The following is a 22,201-nucleotide window of genomic DNA, read 5'->3' on the forward strand; positions in this document are numbered from 1 at the left end:
TAACCACTGGAAAACAAGAAACCAGCGGGGACTGTGTTACTAACACAACTGCCGAACTGCGGGAGTGGACCAGCAGAGGTTTCCTGGGCAAGTTCAAGGCGCGCAGGGGCAGACCGATGAGAAATCCGTAAATGAGCCATGTAACTGAACGCCAGAGTATGAAGTTTCTGCATTGAGAAGAGCTGCTGGCCTTGATTTGTTTTTTTATTCTTATGTACCTGGCACAGTGCTTTCATAGAGTAGCTTTTAGTAACCATTTTTGGAATGAATTTAAATGTTACTACTGTCATATTTGGAGTGAGATAAGCTGTAGTGGATTCTTTTTAAAAATTCAACTTTTCTGTGGAAGATATATTCTTGGGTATTGTATTGAACCCTCACTGGAAACTCACATGCCATATAACCGGTGAATACATTTTTTGTGTTATATGGGTCTTCAGTTCCTACAAAACCTACGTATTTTATCTACTGAAGAAAATGTGAAAATACAGTTTAGGAATAAGAAATTCATTTTCAGTCCATCAGAATTTCTGTGTGGCCTACTCTAAGACAGAAAGTGACACATTGTACAAAGCCCTATAGGAAGATAGAAGGGAGCAGGGGGAGTGATTCTAACCTAGGATGTAATGGAGTACATGGCATTTAATCTCGATCTTAAAGGATAAATAGCATTTCAACAGGTAAAGGTGGGGGGCAGGGAAACCACAGGTGCAACTAGAAAACATCAAAAGGCTGGCAAGGAAGAACTTAGAAAAGTATGTAGAACTGCCTGTTACTATAGAAGAATTACTCTTTTATATCGGTGAGTGTTGACTTCCGCAGTTTTCTGGTCTGCAGCCTCGTTCCTTTTCCCGTTAGAAGAAGTAAAGTCAGGTACAGACTCTCACCAGCTCTAGGAATCACGCTGATGTGGCCCTCTTCAAGACCAGTGAGTGCTTCGCTCTCTAACTCAACTTGGACTGAGGTTCTCCTGGTGAGATTTCACTCTGGATACGCTGCTGCAGCAGGAGGCACTTCACTGGCTGCTTCCATCACCAGAGTTGGATCCACACTGCCACCAACTCAGAGGAACCAGATGCAAATAGACGCGCCCCACGCTGCTGCTCTGCAGAGTGGCATGCTGATGCCAATGAGTGCAAGGGGCGTGGCAGCTGTTCCGTGTGCTCCAGTGTCTCGCGTGGAGCAGCGTGTAACTGTGACCCACATTTCACCTTAACCTGGGGAGGGACTAAGAATAACGTTAGCTGTTCATCCGTGGCTTGCAGACCTTTGGAGGCGCCATAGAAGGGATCCGTGGAACATTGAATGCCATCTCTTCCAGGGCCCCGATTCTACGACTGCGACCTTTTGTCTGGCTCTCCTGCAGATCTCGTGCTTTCCTTGCTGATGGCGACGTGACCGTCAGGCCTCTTAGGTCGTCTCACCCCTCCCGGCGCAGCTCTGCTCTCCTGTCACCTGTCTTACGTGTTGCACGTTCACGGCCCATTTCCTCGGAAGAAAGGATTTCGCTGCTCTGTATACATGCACACACGCGTGCCTATGTGAATAAATAAGGTGAAAGCTGGAAAACACAATTGATTGTAAGTGATGAGCTAATGAGGTTGGCCTTCAGATATCTTGAAGCTTCTCTGAAAGCAGTGTATTTTCTTAAGGTGTTATATCTAAAAGATGGGTATCATACGTTAGAATAATAGCACTATTTTAGTATCATTAGTGAAGTCAGTTTTTAAAAATAATAGGTTCATTTGGTTATTTAAACTGTGTATTTTCTTATACAGTAGTGCCCCCTTTTCCACAGCCAGCTGTGGTCTGAAGATAGAAAATGGAAACATTTTCAGAAATAAGCAAGTTACAAGTTTTAAGGGGCATGCCGTTCTCAGTAGAGTGATGAAATCTCGCACCGCCCTGCTCCGTTGCACCTGGGACGCGAATCACCCCTTTGTCTGGTGCGTCCACTCTGTGCGTGCCCCCGGCCTGTTGGTCGCCGAGGGGGCATCCCCAGAGGGTCCGCAGGAGCTCATGCTGACCGCCCTGCCTGCGCCGTGCACCTCGCCTCGTCTCCTCGTGGTCAGTGGGATACTCGGAGAGGGATCACACTCCTGTAACTCTTATTGTAGCATGTTATAATCATTCTGTTTTATCGTTGTCAATCTTTTACTGTGCCTAATTATAAACTAAACTTTATCATTGGTGTGTGTGTGTGTGTATAGAAAAAATGTCTGCCATCTCAGGCCTCTACTGCGGCTTTTGGAACAGATGAGGGGAAATGCCATATTTGTAATGTGGAGGCATTCTCTTCTGCCTGATATTATTTCTACATGTAGGTATCAAGTTTTTCTACTTGGTTCTATTGTTTCTCTGCTCTCTGCCTTCTACAGAATTTTATCTGTTAACAGAATGTAGATTCTTATGGCAAAAATCTGTTTTATTAATTATAAGGCATAGGCCTCGACTACCACACCAAGTATAATGAGTCTTTTGAATTAAATATTTAGTGTTTCATTGACTGTTTCCTCCTCCTTCCATTAAGACCTCTGGAAATAATTCTTCGCTAACAAGCCTTTGGTTTGTTTTGGGCCAATACGCACATTGACGTGGAATGAGCAATTGCTGTAGGGCTTGGGGTGTGGAGAGCTTTTTGTGATGCTGACTTCAGTGTAGTTAACTTCTGGTGGGAAGCCGCATTTCTGTCACTGCAGGAAACGCTTTTTTTTTTGTTCCCATATATCTGGTAGTAGTACAGTAAGACATTTTTTATGATGGCATGGAATGGGAAGATATAAAAGTATGTAGAGATTATAAAGGGCTTAGCTGTGTTTGAACGGGATGTACGGAACTGAGTCTGGACTCTGTAACCACGTTGTCGTCTTCCCTGGAATACAGTTGGCTGATTTGACCAGCGCAGGCGGAGGTTTCGCTGTGGGTGATGAGTATTGCTCATTTTTTAGGGCAGGTCAGGGTTTCGTTTTATTCTGTACAGAACGCCTCCCCCTCCCGTGTGCAGTCGTTGGCTGACGAGCACAGGCAGCAGTGTGTCACCATCAGAGCTGCAGTCAGGATGAGTCGCGTCTCCCGGAAGGTTCCCCGTGCCGCTCTGCCGTCCTGCCCTGCCAGCCGCTGGAGCCCCGTTCTGTCCCCGCAGCTCTTCCTTTTCCGTGTGTCACGTAGATGAAATCAGACAGAAGCAGAAGGTGGTCTTTTCAGTCTGGAGACGGACCCACACCGTCGTGGGCATCATTCCTCTTCTACTGCAGAGTCGTGTTCCGTGGCGTGGACCCACCATCCTGTGTCCGTGGAGCAGCTGAAAGACATTGGAATTGTTTCCACTGAGGGGCAGTTAGGCATGAAACTGCTGCAAATATGTGTATAGAAAATTTTGTGGAACAAAAGTTTTCCTTTTTCTTGGACAAATGCCTAGAAGTAGTGATTTGGGGTCGTGTGGTAAGTGTATGTTTAACTTCATAAGAAACTGCCAAACTCTTCGAGAGGGACTCCACCGTTTTGCACGTTAAGAAGCGCAGTGTCCGAGTGCTCCTGTTGTCTGCATCCCGGCGTGGTCATCGGAAAAGCCATTCTAGCAGCTGGGTGGGGGTGTCCCACTGAGCTCACAGTTCGTGTTTTTTGAATCACTAGTAACGTGGAGCACGTTTCATGGGTGACTTGTCCTCCACATAAGCTCTTGGGTGCAGTAGCTGTTTACACCTTTGTCCTTTTTATGTCTGGTTGTTTGGTTTTTATTTTTGACTTTTGAGAGTTCTTTATATATATTTGGATACAAGTCCTTTTCCAGGTATATGTTTTGCAAAGCCAGTGACTTGTCTTTGTAACATTGTCTTTCAGAGCCGAAATTTTTTATTTTGATGCACTCCAATTTACCGTTTTTTTCTTCTGTGAATTATGCTTTTGATGTCTGCCTATGAACTGTTTGCCTAACCCAAAGCCACAAAAATCTCCTCCTGTGTTTTCTTCTAGAAGTTTTATAGTTTCAGGTTGTACGTTAAGGTCTGTAATTCATTTTGAGTTACTTTTTTTGTGTGGTACAAAGTATGAATCAGTGTCCGTTTTTTGCTCCAACAACATTTGTCAAAAAGATTATCCTTTCTCCACTGAATTTTGGCTATTGTGGCCACACTGGTAGTTGATTTTTAAAAAGAATTTATGGAGATGATCCTTTCATCACCAAAGAAACCTTCTTAGCTACCACCTATTGCAGTTAATAGATAAAAGAGAAACTTTGAATAAATCAAAGAAGCAACAATAAGATTGGCAACATTGAGCTCCATGCCCCCTGCTCTGAGAGACTGACCCGACCACTGTGCGCGCAGGGACAGGGCCAAACGCCCGCCCTGCCGACGGGGCCTCTGGGCTGCAGCCTCGTGATGGGAGAGGACGTGCACGTCCGTGTCCTTCCCCTGCGTTTCTCCTGCAGAGTTCTGCTCTGAGGGTGGTCTGTCTCCAGACCACCACCGTCTGAAACACAGAAGCCACAACCGTGGATTATTAACGCCACATTTTTACCTTTGTAAATCAATTTAATGTTGAAATGATAGCATCAAAGTGTGTTTTTGAGTGAAAAATTACGCTGCGAACAGCCAGAATTACTTGGATTTAGAATAAGTCAGCACCTATTGCAGCTGAAGTGTGAAGGGAAAATTGCTGTTTGTTTCTGGAGGATAAACACTTGGGCAGCAGATACGGATTGTGCCCCGTGTCCAGTGAGTCCTCACTCACAATTGTGGGCATGTTCTGTGACTTTGAAAAAAACTGTGTATAATGAAACCAGTTTTACCATAGGCTGGTTGATATAAACAAGAGTTAAGTTCCTACAGCATCTCAACATTGTAATGCTACAACATTGAATGAAAAAGTGTTATTTTTTAAGGGCCTGCTGTGTGAGTCTTCCCACTTTAGAGAAGGTTAGGGCCCTTTGTTCCTTTCCTTACGTTACAGTTACATCACAAGTTCTCGGAAGCTCCTGCAGTGCTCTGAGAAGACCTCAAGAATATTTCAAAGATGTGGCTTGGATGCGGAGGATCGTTTTTGGAAAATCTGCTCCTGACTTTGCTCTCGTAGTGCTTCTTCATGAGGGCCGTCAAGTCAGAGGCTGTATTTTTAGTTGTTCTCCCAGTTCCTCCTTCAGGTCTCAGCCTCGCTGTCACTTCCTCTGGGACCCTTTCTGCCTGTCTCCCCAATTAGATTTGCGTCTCCTCGTCCGTCACCATTCACCCCAGCCTCTGCCGTGTGTTCATGGCATTTTTAATAGTATGTTGTGCCGTAATTATTGCCTCTTTCCTTCTCTTCCCACCAGACCACACAGTCCTGGGGGTGCTAAGCAGGGGCGCAGATTACAGACAAGCGACCCGATGAATGGGGGACAAATGAGTGGGGTGAAGGCCTGTGAGGTGTTGTGATAGGGCAGCTTCTCTCAAATGGCTTGTCAGAGAGGTCGTAGGTACCGACCTCTTGCAGGTAATTTGTTTCCAATGGTAGAGTGATTTTTTTTTATGTAAATTAGAATGGACTCAAAGTTAACCTGTAAACATCCCCTTCGTCTGCTTGCATGCCTGCATGCCTTCTAGATGGGGAAGAAAAAGATCCGGTCGAGCCAGCTCCGTGGAAGCCCTACACAGGATGTGTTAAGAGAGTAATGAGTTTGCTGGCCAGTGTTCTGATGGCAGGAAGGTGGTTGACAACAGCTAGACGACGTTCCGGTTCTCCTCCTCCTTTGAATCCTCCATTTTCAGTGGCGATGAGGCTGAAGTGGGCGGGAAGGCCCTCCCGGCCACTGCTGCCGTTCCCGGCAGCCAGCCGGCGTCTCCCCATCACCTGGGCTCCTCGCCTCGGCCCCGGGAGTTCGCCGAGCCCACAGGGAAGGGACGTATGTCATGTGACTGTGCCACGTCACGTCCGCGTCACTTCCCGTGGGGTGGACACCTCTCCCCACTTCACTGTTTCCTAGCGCTGCTGTGATAAAGCGCCGCAGCCCGGGAGCTCACAGCGGTGGGAATGTGTTGGCCAGCAGTACGAAACCGGGCTGTGGGCAAAGCCAGGCTTCCTCCGAGCCACGTGGGGGAGGTCTTCCTTTCCGCTCTCAGCTTCTGGCGGTTGCTGGCAGCTCCTGGTGTTCCTTGGCTTGGAGATGCGTCTCTTTAGTCTTTGTTTCTGTCCCCACGCAGCTGTCTTCTCCCTGCATGTTTCTGTCTCTCTTTTTCTTACAAGAACACCAGTCGTATTGGATCAAGTGCCCACCCTACTCCACTATAACCTCATCTCAATTCATTATGTCTGCACAACCCATTGCTAAATAATAGGGTGTCTTGAAGCGCTGGGGGTTAAGATTTCAACATACCTTGTGGGGTAATACAGTTCGATCCATAGTACCTACTTAATGTTTTTCTCCAGATAACTTAATTCTCTGTAGTCCCCAGCGTTCTCTCCTGTCCCTATTGTTATACTTCCTGTTGCCATAGCTTTATTATTTTGTCAATTAGTAAATGTATGGAATTGTGATATATCTTAGGTTGTCTCTTATCATTTAATATGTAGCATATTTATATCTTAAATCTTCAGCTAGATTCTAAACTGCTTGATGGGTAACCATTGGCTAGTTTTCATGCAGATCACATGCCGAGTAAAGATGGGACGAGTCAAAGAACTAACCACCGTTCATTCAGAGGCTAGATAAGGAAGCACCACTGTCCCTCCTGTCATGACGAAGGTCTTCCTGGTACCATTTTCTCCTTCGGTAAATCGTCACAGCGTAAGGCACTTCGGTCTGTCTGTCTTTCCACAACAAGCTCCCCCTTCTTTCTTCATCTCATCTTGCCCATTTCCTGTATTCAACAGATATAACGTTTGTCTTAAAAAGAATACGAAGCCTTTTATAAGGCACCTATCCCTAGGGGTTCATCGACTGTGGCTAATTGGAATCCAAAATCGTGTAAAGTAGTTCAGAGGGTGAATGAAGTGATAGCTAGGAAAAGTCTGCAGAACCGTTTCAGGACGGCCAGTTCGGAGGTTAATCATACATTCCAGTTTTCTGTTGGGAAGACAGTAGAAAGTTTTTATTTTATTGGGGTGGGTGAAGGTGATTAAAACAATTGAATCTTTTGTGCTTCTGTAGAGTAGACAAATCATGGGTTTCTTTTAAAAAAATAGCAGTTGTGGCCTTCTAGAGAAATTATTGTGTAAGTTCCTATTGCCAGTGATTTATAGCCCTTTGCTCACTCCTAAGGAAGGAAGTAATTTTATGTTTATGGTTATGAGTCTGAATCCCAGCCCAGCCTCGAGTGTGATTGTCGGTGTAGTGTAAGTGCATAGAAATTCTTACAAACAAGAAAACTCATGGAGCATTGAATGTAGGACATTAATTTTCATCAGTTTTACTCTAGTGAATCAATAAATATTTTGCTTTCTTATAGCCAGACATTATGCTGGGTGCTTGGGAAATAAAAGTAAAAATTCACCATCTGCCCTCAAAGAAGCTATGGTTGAGAAGGGTGATAGATACGATGACGACTATAGCCCTGGCTGGTGTGACTCAGTGGACTGAGTGCTGGCTTGCTAACTGAAAGGTTGCTGGTTCGATTCCCAGTCAGGGCACATGCCTGGGATTGCAGGCCAGGTCCCTAGTTGGGGGCGTGCAAGAAGCAACCGATAGATTATCTCTCACACAACAATGTTTCTCTCCCTTTCTACCCCCTCCCCCCTCTCTAAAGATAAGTAAATAAAATCTTTTTTAAAAAAAAAAGACAACTACAGATACAGTTGGAGTTCTACATTGGCAGTAAGCACGAGGCACAATGGGGACCTAGAAGAAAGAACAGCAGATGTGCCTCAAGTGAGAGAGAAAGGCTTGTAGACTTAAAGAATGGAGGAGGAGGAGTTTGCCTGAAGGACAAGAGGATGGAATGAGCATCTCCAGGTAGCTGGTAGCAGATGCAAAGACCCAGAAGCAAAAGAATACATGGCCTGCCTGTTCCCCCAGGAAAAGGAGTCCTGGTGTGTCTGTTAGTTGCTGTGGTAGAAGGGCTGATACTTCAGCTAGGCTGACGGGCGCACTGAGCTGGGGCGACCACGGTCAGGCTTCTCACCTCCACCCACCTACGGCAGTGAGCGTCAGTTTCACAGTGACCACATTCCTGTGTCAGACAGCGCCCGCAGTGCTGGCCGCCAGCTCCCAGATGTGGATTTGGTGTGTGTCACCACACCCCTGTGGGTGACGGGGCCAGGGAGTGTGGCTGTTTCAGTGTATGTCCATGACCACAGCTGAGAAATGGCTCTGAGACGGGCTTCTGACGATGAGTTATTAGCATCATTCCTGTATGTGAACACTTGTTCCTCTTTTTAATGACCTCAATAGATTTTCAGGTCTTAGGATTGTATAAAACATTTTATCTTGGGTGTATTTTTCCAGCTCTGCTATAGAAAGGATATGACATAAATATTTAATCAGTCTCAGCAGAATTGGCCCTTTTTCATGGCTCCAGATTATCTGACTTCACTGATGTAACATTTGTGGCATGTATGTTGAAGAATCAAGACTCAGAACTCAGATTTTTCAGAAGAATTTTCTAATGGCTATAAATCTTCCTGTGCCTCTTTGTCAAGAGGGAGTTTGTAAAATATGATGACATTAGAAAAGAGTGAGCTTTTTGATGGTCATAAAATGTGCTGAATGTGCTATTTTATACCTACATATTTGCGAACCCAGTCTTCCCTCACTGTCTTAGTGTTTGTACCCCGTGTTATATTCCGTGTAGACAGATACGTGTAGCCTGAGGGACACTTGTGAATCTAGTGTGCCGTCGTCATCAATGTGCCCCAAAGGCTAGATTCTTAAAAACAAGCCTCTTAATTGCTCCAGATGTGGTATGTACAAGTAAAATTAAAAACTCTCAGGCTGAGTGTTATGTTGTCCATAGTTACTTTAATGAGCATGTGTATTGGGTCTTTTTTCTCTCCCATCACCCTCACCTTCCCCGGAGCCCAATGTCAGTGGGAGCCGTGCCCTTAGCGTGTGCTTGGCCGGCCCCCTTGGCCCGAGGAGGAACGTGGTGACATGTCAGAAGCCTTCTTCTAAAATATGTGTTCTAAACAAATCCAGTCAAGAAATTACCTTTAAGTAAATTTTCTTTCCTTATGAAATTTCTGTTGGTGGTTCTTCTGACTTGAAGTTCATGAGAAGACAGTGTCAAAAAGGAACTTAAAAGGAGTGTCTTACACCTCGATGTCAGACCACAAGAAGAGCCGGCAGCGACATGCTGTTAACACACGGCAGCGCAACTTCCATCCGCAGAGCGTAGCCGCGTACTGCGGGGAGCCAGCCAGCTCCGCGCTGCTGCGGGGCCGAGCTGGGCGTTTGCAGAGCAGATGTCTGTCACGGAGTCCCACGACCGTGTTCCTCTTAAACAGTTGCCTTGTCCGAAGTCGAAAGGCACTCTTACACATGTGCTAAGTAGAAAGGAATGCTGGTAATAAATTGATTTCTTTATCTACACCATAATATATAGATTATAACATCATCTTTAAAACAAGGGACAATAGTGTACTTAGTGAGTACCATGTCAGTTTCCACCTGCTTTTTAAGGATCTGGTACACATTACCCTTACTGCTTTCAAAACTTTGAAAAGTTGCTTTTCAGGTGCCTTGTCCCCTTTACTTCAGTAATATATAAAAATTAATTGTTTTAACTACTTTGTTTTCTATAAAGTGGAGAATGAGATCCTGTAAACTATGATCAAGTCTTCAAAGACAAGTTGACATTCTCAGAAATGTTCTTGGAAATAAAGTTTGTCCCTAAAAGATAGTATAAATAATCCTATAGATACTACCAAATTTATATCTGATTATAACATGTTTTTAAAAATATTTTACTTATTTATAGAAAGAGGGGAGGGGAAGGAGAAAGAGGGAAACATCAATGTGTAGTTGCCTCTTGCGCACCCCCTACTGGGGTCCTGGCCAAGCACGTGCCCTGATGGGAATCAAATCAGTGACCGTGTGGACCACACCTGCCGGGACTGATTATAACAAATATTTTTAAATCAGGAAGCAAATAATTTGACAAAAAACATTGTGAAATTTCTGTCTAAAATATTTGGCTGTTAAGTTTATATTAATGTTTAACATTTTAAGTCTTTATTGATGTACTTAATGTCCCAAAATAAATAGCTAATTTAGAAGGAAAGTGCTTAATGGAGGATTGTTGTATCAATAGAGAATTTAATATTGGAACATTTGATAGTGAAAATTCTAATTGGTTAAAATGTCATATTACAAATCTAGGGAATTTTCTTATTTTGAATTGCTTTAGCAACTGAGGTAAAACAAATCATAGAAAAAGAAGTTTATATTATAATATTATATCATTACACAGGTCTTTTTTTATTATGATTACAATCTCTATTACATTCTAGATTTGGCAGGGGGATATTAGGTCATTTCATCCCTTCTGAGAGAGTACTGGATTATTCCTTTCAGTGTATTTTCCAGTGCCTGGGCCAGTCTGCTAATCCTTCATACTGGAGATTCCCAGGGTCTTCATTGCTGGCAGTAGATTTAGCTCCAGGAAAAATGGCTTCTGCTGCCAGTGAGTGAAATGATTCAGGGGTTGTGCTTCCACCACTGTTGTGTAGTTTCCTGACATTCGTCCCAGATTTTCCTGTGCTTATTTTCTTGGAGAGCCTTAGATGTCCACATTGTATTGGAAGTTTTATATTATGTAAAGTTGTGTGTATGTGAACTACTTTATAAATTTTTTGGTTTGCAAAAATTTTTCCTGGCAACTTAATGATATTTAATGCATGTAAATGAGCTTAGTGGGATTAAAGATAAGAAGTCTTATATCTGGGGTTGTGTTTTAAATGAATGGTATTTTTTTAATGTTTCTAACAAAATAGACTCTTGGTCACTGATGACTTCCATATTGCTAAATCCAGTGGTCATTTTCCATCTTCTTTACTTTCTTAATTGTGCTTAACACTGTTAACTACTCTTTTCTTCAAACGAGTCTCTTATTTATTTTTTAGTCACTCCTCAGAATTCCGTGCAAGGTTCATCTTCCCCTTTCTAGACTTAGGAAACCGTAAAAGTTGGCCTATCTCAAGGTCGCTCCTAGACTCCTCCTCTCTCCACTTCTGTGGGTGATCTCAGCCACTCCCACCTGCTCGGCCTGCATCTCCAGGCCAGGCTGCTCTCTGACCTCTGGGACCTTTCCGCCCAGTTGGATACTTAATGATCATCTTCCAAGTATCTCACAGCCATCTCAAACTCAGCAGTCCCTAAATGCAGATCTTGCCCTATCCCACCCCTCCCTGACCCTCTTTCCTGTTCCCTGCCTCTGTGAGTGACATCACCTTCTATGCAAGCCGGAAACCTGGGAATCGATTCGTATGTCTGTTCTTCTTCCATCACCATTCACTGTTACTGTGATAGCCTCGTGTGTTTTGATAACGTACGGTTAAATTCCTCCTGATCACTCTTTTTCAAAGTCATCTTGGCTCTTTTACCTAATTGTTCTTCCACACAGGAGCCCAGTGTTCACACTTCATGGATCTGGGGCACAGGGATGATGTGAATGGGCTGCAGGGGCCCTGTGGGGATCTGGACATTTTATATAAAATTGTATGCGTATATGACCTGTTACATTTTTTCTGTAAGAGGGTCCATTTCTTTTCTTGGTCTTTAAAATGGACACTTAAATAACAGAAATTCAGAGCCACTATAAGGGAGTTACATTGTCACATTCAAACATTCCTATCAGGGCTTTGAGTCTGTAGAAGAGAATGGCATCTTGTATGATATTTTGACTTTTATCCAGAAACAAGCTACTATCTCTTCATAGTCAAGACTTCTTTTGTGCCTAACTGTAAATGTTTATAATTTTTTTCATATAGGTTCTAAACATTCATTATTACTTTAATTTCTTGATATTTTATATGTACTAGTGAATCTGGTAACAAGGTATTTTTTTGAAAGAAAGGAAAGAAAGAACAAGGTATTTTTTTTAAAAAGAAAGAAAAAGAAAAAAGAGATTGGAAAGGGACACACAGAATGTTTCAGACAGTCCGTACAGTCTGACCTGTTCATCATCATCTCATGGTTTTCTTCTCTTTCTTTTTTTTTTGTTGGAAGTATGTTAAGCACATACATTAGAAAATAAATTAGTACGAAGTTGCTCTGAAAATGTTGTCATTTTATCATCCAAGTGTTACAAATTGTATTATTAGGAAGCCTAATCACAGGGTCTTTTTTTAAGCATCACTCTTTTGCTTGTGGTTTTTTGGATCTTCTGCAGACTTAAGTGTTGTTCTGGGAAAGAACATTTACTTTACTTGGGTGAAGCATAAGCATATCTAGTCACGTTTCAGAACTATACATTGCACGGTCTTGAACTTTTTCATGTGAGAAGGCACTAAAGAAGTTTTGTTTTTTGTGAACGTACAACTCTTAAATAACAGTGACTGTTTTTTATGGGCTAACTCCAAACCACATTTGCTTACTTCCCACGCTGTAGTTTTTCCTGATATCCTAAGCCTTAAATATAGAGATCATAATGACATTTTAGGTCTCTAGATTTCAATCCTATAATCTTAAAATGGATGTTATTCAGTATATAAAAAAGACCAGTTCGGTTTTCTTTATCTTTTATATTAAAATTAAATGAGTTTTTGATGTTTTAATATTACATTTATTTTTTAAAACTTTTCACATTTGTTTGTAAGTGGTCTGTGATATGGCATGAGTGAAATTGCCCTGCCAACAATAACAATATAACATAATAATAATTCTTACTATTTTACTATTGTGTAATACCACTGCAAAACTTTGGAGTAATTTAAATGTTTTACTTCTGTATTTCACTTCGTGGAATTGAGGCATAGAGGTGCCACATGCCCACTGTGACAAAGCTGCCAGTGGCTGGTCTGGACCCAGCTTTCGAAATTTTCCGACCCCCACGCAGTTCGGGGTTCTCTCTCCCGTGGCGTCTTCCATTTGGCTGCAGTGCTGCTGCCTAGCTTCCAGGAAGGGGCAGACAATATTGTAAACAGAAATATCTCTGTTTTGGCTCTACCAGGGCAGATGTCATGTGGTTAACTAGTGACAGCATCATAGTTTGAGACTTTTCCCCTTGTCAGAATATCTTTTTTTCCTCGTGAATAGACTTTTTCTTTAAGAGTCATTTTGGATTCATAGCAAAATTGAGCAGAAAGTGCAGAGAATTTCCAGTGACCACCACTTCCCCTCACGCATAGCCTCCCTGCTGTGAACCCCCTGCCTCCCACGCCAGAAGTGGCCCCTTTGTTACTAACTCACCCCAACTCATCATTGTCGCCCCAAAACCATAGTTTGCATTAGGTTCCACTCCTGGTTTTGACAAATGACATGTATCTAGCACTTTACGGTATCGTACAGAATAGTGTCACTGTCCTAACGACCCTCTGTGCCACACCTGTTCATCCCTCCCTCCCCCCTAACCAGGCACAGGTTTATTTGCTGCCTCGGTGGTTTTGCTGCTTCTAGAGTGTCAAAGAATTGGAATCATGCAGTATGTGGCCTTTTCAGATTGGCCTTACTCATCTAGCAATACACATTTAAGGTTCCTCCATGTCTTTTTGTGGCTCAACAGCTCATTTCTTTTTAGCACTGAGTAGTACTGCATCGTGTGGGTGTGCCACCGTGGGCCACTTTTGCCCACTTTTAAATCAGATTGTTCATTTTCTTTTTTATCTTTTTCATATTCTCTATTTTTTTAAGAGAGGGAGAAAGGGGGGCAGGGGGATGGAGAGGGGCAGAGAAACATTGATCAGTTGCCTTTCTCATGGGCCCTGGCCAGGGGCTGAACCTGTAGCCCAGGCACATGCCTTGACTCAGAATTGAACCTGCAACCGTTCGTTTTGCAGAACACCCTACTGACTGAGTCCCACTGGTCAGGACTTTATATTCTCTTTTAACAGTTTTTTTTTTTTACCTTGGGCACCATCTACTGAAAATACACACAAAGCTTTGAGGACATTGAGAATGATCTGTTTTCTCAAAGGAAAACTCCTCTCTGTTTTCTCCTTTTACCCTTCTCTTTCAGTTATACCTGCCGCCACTTGCGGAGATATGTTCATGTGTTGGACAAACTCTGTTTCCCCCACTCTCACTGCTCTACGCTCCAGCACTGCTTCTCGGGCCTCAGTGACAATGGAGAGGAGCTCTTGTCTTTAACTTGCTCTCACATTCTCAGATCCTATGCTTCCAGGTTATTAACCTCTGCTGTCCGTTTACTGCATGCTGCATGCTGTGGGTGACTGGCGATTGCATGTTTTAATGGGACACGTGTCAGTTACATGGTTAAAGAGGAAATTTATGTTTGAAATGATAGTAAATAATTCTTTTAAAAAATGGCTGGGATTTGTTTCCTTACAATTGTCTTAAGTACTTTGTATTGTTTCATGGGACAAAGAAAAGCTTTCAGCCACACAGTTGTCATGCAAACTTGAGAGAATCTATATATTGCTGCATTTGGAAACCTTTTGGTTTAATTTATAATGGTTGGGAGTGCTTTGATTCGTGTATGACGTAGACTCTCCAGTCACTGTGAATCGCATGTGAATTTTGAGTTCTCCTTCTTCCTGCGCAAGCCCGTCTGAGAGCTGGCTGTGAGAGTCACCCAAGGTTTGGTAGAGGCACACTCAGCTGAGCAAGTTTGACTTCATATGAAGGTAGAAATTAGCCATTGGGGTTTTGTATTTCTCACTCGCTCCGTGTATACAAGTAGGCGTGAAGTCAGCGAGTTGCCGTGTGTCGTGGATGCATGCAGAGCGAGCATAACGGTGGTGGGAGTGGTGAGAAAGAGGGAGCCATCCATCCCGAGCATCAGAGAAAACTTAGCACCTGCCGTCCCGTGTGTGTGGCGCTCTGCCGTAGAGGGGCGGTAGGACACTGCACTTGGCAGTTGACATTTTTAACACACATTTTCTGTAAATCACTTAGGGTTTATGCTAGTGCGATACGGTTAGTTCGTGTTGTGCTTGAAGGCAGAGTTTCCACTGCCAGCAGATTTAAAAGAAGGAGGGCAAACCTCCATGGCTGCCTTTTAGAAAGAGCGAGGATTTGAAGGAGATCTTTTCACAGGAAGAAACATACGGAAACTTCAGACTGCCCAGCATATCTCAGGGAAACCACCTGGTCAGGAATAGAAGACAGTGTGGCATCTACGGTGGCAGACCCTTTTCCTGGTACCAGAAAAATTTGACAGCTCCTCATAATGATGCTGGTCAGACCTCTTGTTGCGTTTAGTACAGACATTTTTAAGAAATAAAAGTCAGGGACAGAAAAGCAAGTGAAAATAATAGAATCAATTCCTATGTATATAGTGTAGAAGGATTTATCACACTGAAGCCAGTGACTTAGAACTGACCTATGTAAAGCGAGTGGCTGTCAGGTAAGTAAATACTTGGAAATCAGAGATCGTGTCTGGTCGCAGGGAGTGGAGAGAGCTGGTACTAACCACTGAACCTCTGAAATGAGCAGCACAGTTGACCTTACCCTTGACCGCTAGTCTATTAATCAGGGTTCTCCAGAGAAACAGAACCAGCTCTGGGGCGGGGAGGTGGGGGCGTGTGCAGGCGCAGGAGAAGGGAGGCTTGGGGGGAGAGAGAGAGTGATTGAGATTTACTTTATGGAATTGGCTTTGGTGATTGTGGGGGCCGGCAAGTCTGAAGTCTGTGGGGCAGGCTGGGAATTCAGGTCATCATCGATGTTGTGGTTTAGACCCTAAATACACAGGGCAGGCCAGCAGGCTGGAAACTCGGGATTTTCAGGTTGTATTCTTAAGACAGAACTCCTTCTTCCTCAGGAAACCTCTGACTTTGCTCCTGAGGCCTTTACCCACAGTAACAGGGTGATCTGCTCTCCTTAAAGTCAAAGGATTGTGAATGAGAGCCACATTCACAAGTACCTTCACAGCAACACCCAGACGAGGTTTGACCGTAGAGCTGGGCACTGGAGCCTAGCCCGCAGCAAAGCAAGCCACCATCACGCTGTGCTTCTTCTGTCTTATCTTTGTATGCGTCTTCACGTGCACCCCATCTGTGTTCAACCAGACTGTACACCTCCTGGGCGTGGGCACTGTGTCTCATTACTCAGGATGCATCGTATGGCGCCTGCACATTGTTAACCTTCATTAATACCATTTGCTGCAAGTTACCGTTTGCCATTTGTGACAGAGGCCACTGTCTGCTTTCCTCTGGAGTCACATCCCTCACCTTGAAGGAGCAGACAGAAGAGAGAGACACCTGATCACCTGGGAAGATGAGAGGGAGGGAGGGACAAGGACCAGGAAGACAGAGCAGGGAAGGACAAAAGGGAAGTGTTGAAAGGTAAAAGATGAAGACACCATGCGACAAGGGCAGCATGCGACTCCTGCGCCCCCTTCACCTAATCCCTGGCAGAGTTCGGTGCCCACTCTGTTTCCCAGTCAGTCTAGCGTGTCTTTCATACTTTCCATTTCCTCTTTCGGGACCTTTCCTTGACTGCCTCAGCCCTTACCCGCTCCGGGTCCTTTCTCATCCCCAGAAGGTGGTTCAGTGTCTCAGCTGAGGTGTAAGGCACTGACTGTCTGAGGGGTATGTTTCAATACAAGGGCCTTTTCAGGAGTGAAAAGCCTTTAAGAGAAATCTGTAAGGAAGCGTCAGGCCCGTTCCTGGCCGAGCGGCTCGGTTGGTTGGAGCATCGTTCTGGACACCAGACACACCAGTGGGCTGCGGTTTCAGTCCCCGGTCAGGGCACAGACCTAGCTTGGCGATGGTGGCATACACGGGAGCCAGCTGATCTACGTTTCTGTCTCTCATCAGTGTGTCTCTGTCAAATCAGCAAACATACCCTCGGGTGAGGATTAAAAGGAAAAAAGTCAGGCCCAGGTAGGTGGCTAAGGAGACATTCTGAGAACAGGAGAACTTTGTGGAGTTTTTGAAGTACCGCCCTCTCGCAGGCCTGCCCCTCTCTGACAGTCCTGCACCCCTCTCCTCCCTCCAAGGCCTGTACGGCCGCTGTGCGGTCTCTGGACTCCAGGTGCAGCCAGGCCCTGTCCCCAGTGTGCTCAGCAGCGTAGAGGAGACACGGAGACGGCGGCTAAGGACACGGGCTCTGGAGCTAAGGCCTCTTCTCCTCCCCACTGGCTTTACGTCCCAGCCCTGCCGCTGGCAGTGTGCGATGGCTGAGAGCACGCTCCATTCGGGACGGACCACGATGTGGGGGTGATCTGCATCAAAGGAGATGTCTGGTCACCTTGGTGCCATGTTCATCCGCAGGTGACTAACATAAGCTCACACTCCTTCAGACAGAACTTGACCTGAGTCTCACCCGAATCACTGTTATAGATAGAAATTTTGGTCGTTCTACTGTAAACTTCCTTTCCAATGTAAAATTTTTTTTTATTTGTTTGCTTTAACAGCATCCCTGAGAGTTCGTTTCTCGGTGCTTCCCACTTCGGGAGGCAGTCGAGTTCTTGCCGGGTCACTGTTAGAAAGAGTGTCGTGTACGTCCTCCTGCCAGTAACTTGCACGCGTTGGTCTGGCTCTGCCCGGAAGGAACACACACCGGTGCGAACTTTGCCGCTTATGAAGGCCCTTCTGGCTTTTAAAAACATGTGCCATGGCCCACCATAATCTTCTTACTTTAGCTTAAGTAGCCTGGCCACTGTAGACATTCCTGAAACAGATGACCTTTAGATTGTTCAGGCTTTTTCTTACCCTTCTGGATGATCTGTATTTGTCAGCACCCATCATGAACTTCGGAGTCTAGAATTGGATATAGTGTTTCAGTTGTACTTGATGATTCGGACCTTTACAAATTACAGCTATGTAAATCATAAACCACAGTTGTCAGTTGTCCTGTATGTGTTTGTCCCGAGGCGCACCGCGCGGCCCTGTGGAGGCGGGCCCAGCCGGCTGATGGAAACTCCCCTGTCCTTCTCACGTGGACACGTGTCTCCCAGACTGGTCGTGCGTTCAATGATTTGAACCTAATTGCAGGGCTTTGGGCTTCTTCTTACCTAAATATAATAAATACATGGGTTTTGTTCTGTCTTTCTCTGTGTGAGTCACACCTGATGAGGCTGTCAGCCTTGCAGCCCTGGGAGCTTCCCACGTTTACCCTCAGAGGCATTAAAATCGGTTCTCCCCTGGCTGGCGTAGCTCAACGGATTGAGCTCAGGCTGCGAACCAAAGCATCGCAGGTTCGATTCCTAGTCAGGGTACATGCCTGGGTTGCAGGCCACGGCCCCCAGCAACTGCACATTGATGTCTCTCTCTCTCTCCTTCTCCCTCCCTTCCCTCTCTAAAAATAAATACATAAAATCTTAAAAAAAAAAAAAAAAGTGAATCTCTCCTAGAAAAAAAAAATTTTTTAATTGCTTCTCAGGGTACCAGCCTGAGTGCTGATAGCTACAGAAATCAAATTTAGAATTTTGAGGGAGCCAGTGCTTTGACTACCTGGATTTTCATGTCTAGTTTTAAGTTCTGCTTTCTTAGGTTTAGGGAGGAGTGGTAAATAAGTTTTATAAGAAATCTATGAAAATAACATACCTATTTTCTTTATTTTTAGGATATTTACATTTTTGCTGATGTCAAAAATACAGTTGCTAGTTTTATTTTTTAAATATTGTTTTAATTGAGCCTGAGACAGGAGAAATCAAAGAAAAGCTTAGTGTTAACATAATTCTCTTTTGGAGGTATCACTTATTTTGAGTTACTGTTAACTCAGGGCTTTCGTTTGTTACCGTCTGATGCTGGAAGGCTGAGAAAGAACACCAGCAATGTTTTAAAGTTGTTTTCTAACATATAGTGATTTTAAAAACAGTGTGTTCTCTTCTTATAAAATTAAGCAGGTGGGGGCCATCGAACCCTTGTAGAATCTATTGAAAATTATAGATTTTCTCTTCAAAAAACAAAAATAGAAGTTGCCTCTAAATTCCAAGTTTACATGCAGCTGAGTTAGTTAGAATGTTACATACAACTGCTATAAAAGAGACTGAAAATCTGAGTTGTGCTGCCTGTACAGTAAGATAAAGAGTGGCTTAAAAAAGTGGATCACCATAAAGAAATATCTACCAGAAGTCATCAATATGTTAATATCTTGGAATTTATCCTAAGGAAATAATTCTATTTAGGAACAAAATAAGGGAATGGTCAAGTAAACTGTATTTTGTCAACTCAATGGGATACCATCCTGCCATTAAAAATGGTATGAAGAAAAGAGTAGAAATGTGGAAAACATTTGATATGTTAACTATAAAACTATAGTGCTAGTAAAACACCTGTATCAAATTATATCCATATGGGCAAGAACTAGATAATGTTTAAAATGGTTGTGGAACATTAGTAAAATGTCCATGACATTTCTTTTTAAAACCACTTTAAGGTTTTTTTTGGGGGGGCATTAAAAAATTGGACAAATTTTTTAAAAGATTTTATTTACTTTTAGAGGGAGGGGAAGGGAGGGAGAAAGAGAGGGAGAGAAACATCAGTGTGCAAGAGATACATTGGTTGCCTCTCACACATCTCCATCTGGGGGCCTGGCCGGCAGCCCAGGCATGTGCCCTGACTGGGAATCGAACCAGCGACCTTTTGGTTCGCAGGCTGGCCGCACTCAGTCCCCTGAGCCACACCAGCCAGGGCAGTGCACAAATTTAAATTATAAGTTTTCCCTCTCTGTTTTCTTTTGCCCTCCTTTCACTGCCCAAGCTAAATATATGTTTTTGTCCCCCTCCCCACATGATGTGATGTCGTTTTATTAATTGGCAAGGAGCTGAAGTGGTTTATGGGAATAAACAGGAGTCCCCTAATCTGAGCACAGATTTCTTTCATGGCTTACTTTAGAATGTTTGTAAATGCTTTTTTTCTTTCTTTTTAACTGAATAGGCGTATAATTCCAAATGAGCACAACATTAAGTCATTTCTCTAAGCTGTAGCACTGTCAAATTTAGGAGTGTTTTAACCTATTTGACATGTCTTTTATCCTGTGGTTTAACAAATCACATCTGGTGCCATTTTATTGCTTTGAGAGGACTGTATCCTCAGTCTGAACTAAGACAATATTTGAATGAGTTTCCTCAAAAGTTTTGTGAGATCGCAGGAACAGTCTTGTCACAGGATATGCCACTCACTAAATCTATATTGAATGAATATTTGAAGCCAGAGTAATAATTTTTCATGTGATACTGTCTTAATAATTCTGTTGTGGCTACGTGCTTTATTGATTTCTGTGCCACTTCTGTGGCATGAAATGAAATGTATTATCCCGCTTAAACCATTATGGTTTCCTTTTGAATTACGTACTCACTACTCGATTCTGTCATCAAGCTTATTCCATTTTCTATGATGTGTTCAGTCTTAAGATTTACTGTATTAGTACTCAGGGCCATGTGAGTCAAAATAGGACAGGTAAATTCAGATCAGAAAAGTTGGGAAGAATAAATAATGAGCAGGGGTTTTTTAGATCACTTTTCTGACAGATGTTTTCTGATTTGTGGATTTTGGATTTCTCGTTTCCTTCTTAAGAATTCTAGGGATGAGCCCTGACTGGTGCAGCTCGGTTGGTTGGACGTTGCCCCACAAAGTGAAAGGTCGCCGTTCCTGTCCCCTGTCAGGGCGGATGCGTCCCTGGGTGGAGGGTTTGGTCCCCAGCCCAAGCACATACTTGAAGCAGCCGATCAGTGTTTCTCTCTCACACTGACGTTTCCGTCCCTGTATTTCTCCCTCCCTTCCCCTCTCTCTAAAAATAAATAAATGACTTTTTTTAAAAAAACAAGAATTATAAGGATGAATCATTGCTGTGTGTTCTGCAAAAGAGAAGAGGGCAAAGCTCCACAGTCTGTCTACTCACCATCTTTGCTTGGGCTCAGCTGAGATGGACAGCTTTGCCCCACCCCCTTCTCTTGGCGAGTGTGACAGCGGATTCCTGGCTCTCCGCCCACCTTTTGCATTTCTTTTTGATCTCGACAGCTTGAAATACTAGAATTCCTTGAAGCTTGATCCTAAGGTCCTCCTCTCTCTCTGCTTACCTTCTTACCTTGGGCATTTTCACCTCCTTTGTGACTTTGCGTGTCATCGTGTACCAGTACTTCCCAGACTGAAACTGCAGGTGAGATCCTGAGCTCCAGCCCCGTACTGTCAGCTCCCGTCACTGCCTCATGTTAGCGTCAGGGCTCTTAGACTCTCACACGCCCTACCTTTCAGGGGACTCTGAACATCTCTCCCCAAGCCTTCCCTGTCGTCACCTCCGTCTCAGTAGGTGGCAGGTTGCTGAGTCTCATCCAATGAGGATTGTCCTTTTCTTTCCTCACCCCCTGCATCCATCCTCACTCTGTCCATTTCCGTTCTGCACCCAAGATGTAGATGGAACCTCTCTTCTCTGTCCCCATCGCCAGCCCCTCTCTCAGATTATCCTGATCTCGCCCTCAGGCTGTGAAACCCTTCTGTCCGGCTCTCCTCCTGTCTGGCTCTCTGTCTCCGGTCGCATCACTCCCCCACCAAGCCCTCGAGGAGACAGCGTCTGCAAATAACTGACGTTAGATCGTCTCCTTTTGCTTAAAGCCTGCCAGTGCTCCCCTCTGCCCTCAGGGCGGTGCACCCTCTGGTGCACTGATGCTCTTGCCCAGGAAGCGGGATGACCTGCTTCCTGTCTCAGGGAATTTTGCATGTTCTTTGTTGTCCAGTTTGTCCTTTTCCCTACACTGTGTTTCTTGACTCGTTATTTCCTCAGACAGGTTTCCCTGATCCCTAGATCTGCTGTTACACTTAATATTATGCTTCATCTCACACACACACGTTTGTTCTTTTTCCATCTGTCTCTCAGAGTAGACTGTAAACTCCACAAGGGCAGAAGATATGTGCTTTTAAAACAACAAAATAACAAAATTAAAATTTCTGATGCAGTCGAGACTGTATGGAGGATTTGGAGTGGATACAAAATTCTCCCAATTGGGTGCTTTTCTCCTAGGGCTTCCATCTGTAGGGAATTTCATGTACATATTCAGGCATGCAGACTTGCACAACCGCTTATTATAGAAATATTCTTGGTTACTGAATGTCTAACAGACAACATGCACGGTTTCCCGTATATGGAAGAAAAGTGATGCCATCCACTCCCTGCGCCCTGGCACGTCAGACGCCAGTCCTTTCATTTGCCTGACTTCCGGAACTTAAACAG

General features: G+C 44.1%; 1 protein-coding gene across 2 annotated transcripts in view; it reads left to right on the plus strand.

Moving 5' to 3' along the window:
- Positions 1 to 22,201, plus strand: part of DYM (dymeclin) — a 268,561-nt gene that overhangs the window by 139,726 nt on the left and 106,634 nt on the right. The window contains exon 14 of one of the 2 annotated variants that reach the window (XM_028524938.2): positions 14,085 to 14,249. The exons of the other annotated variant lie outside the window; for it this stretch is intronic. Coding sequence (XP_028380739.1) covers positions 14,085 to 14,249 — 165 coding nt within the window. The remainder of the gene's footprint in view (positions 1 to 14,084; positions 14,250 to 22,201) is intronic. 2 annotated transcript variants of the gene reach the window in all.

Source organism: Phyllostomus discolor, chromosome 9 (genome assembly GCF_004126475.2).
Source record: "Phyllostomus discolor isolate MPI-MPIP mPhyDis1 chromosome 9, mPhyDis1.pri.v3, whole genome shotgun sequence".
NCBI lineage: Eukaryota > Metazoa > Chordata > Mammalia > Chiroptera > Phyllostomidae > Phyllostomus > Phyllostomus discolor.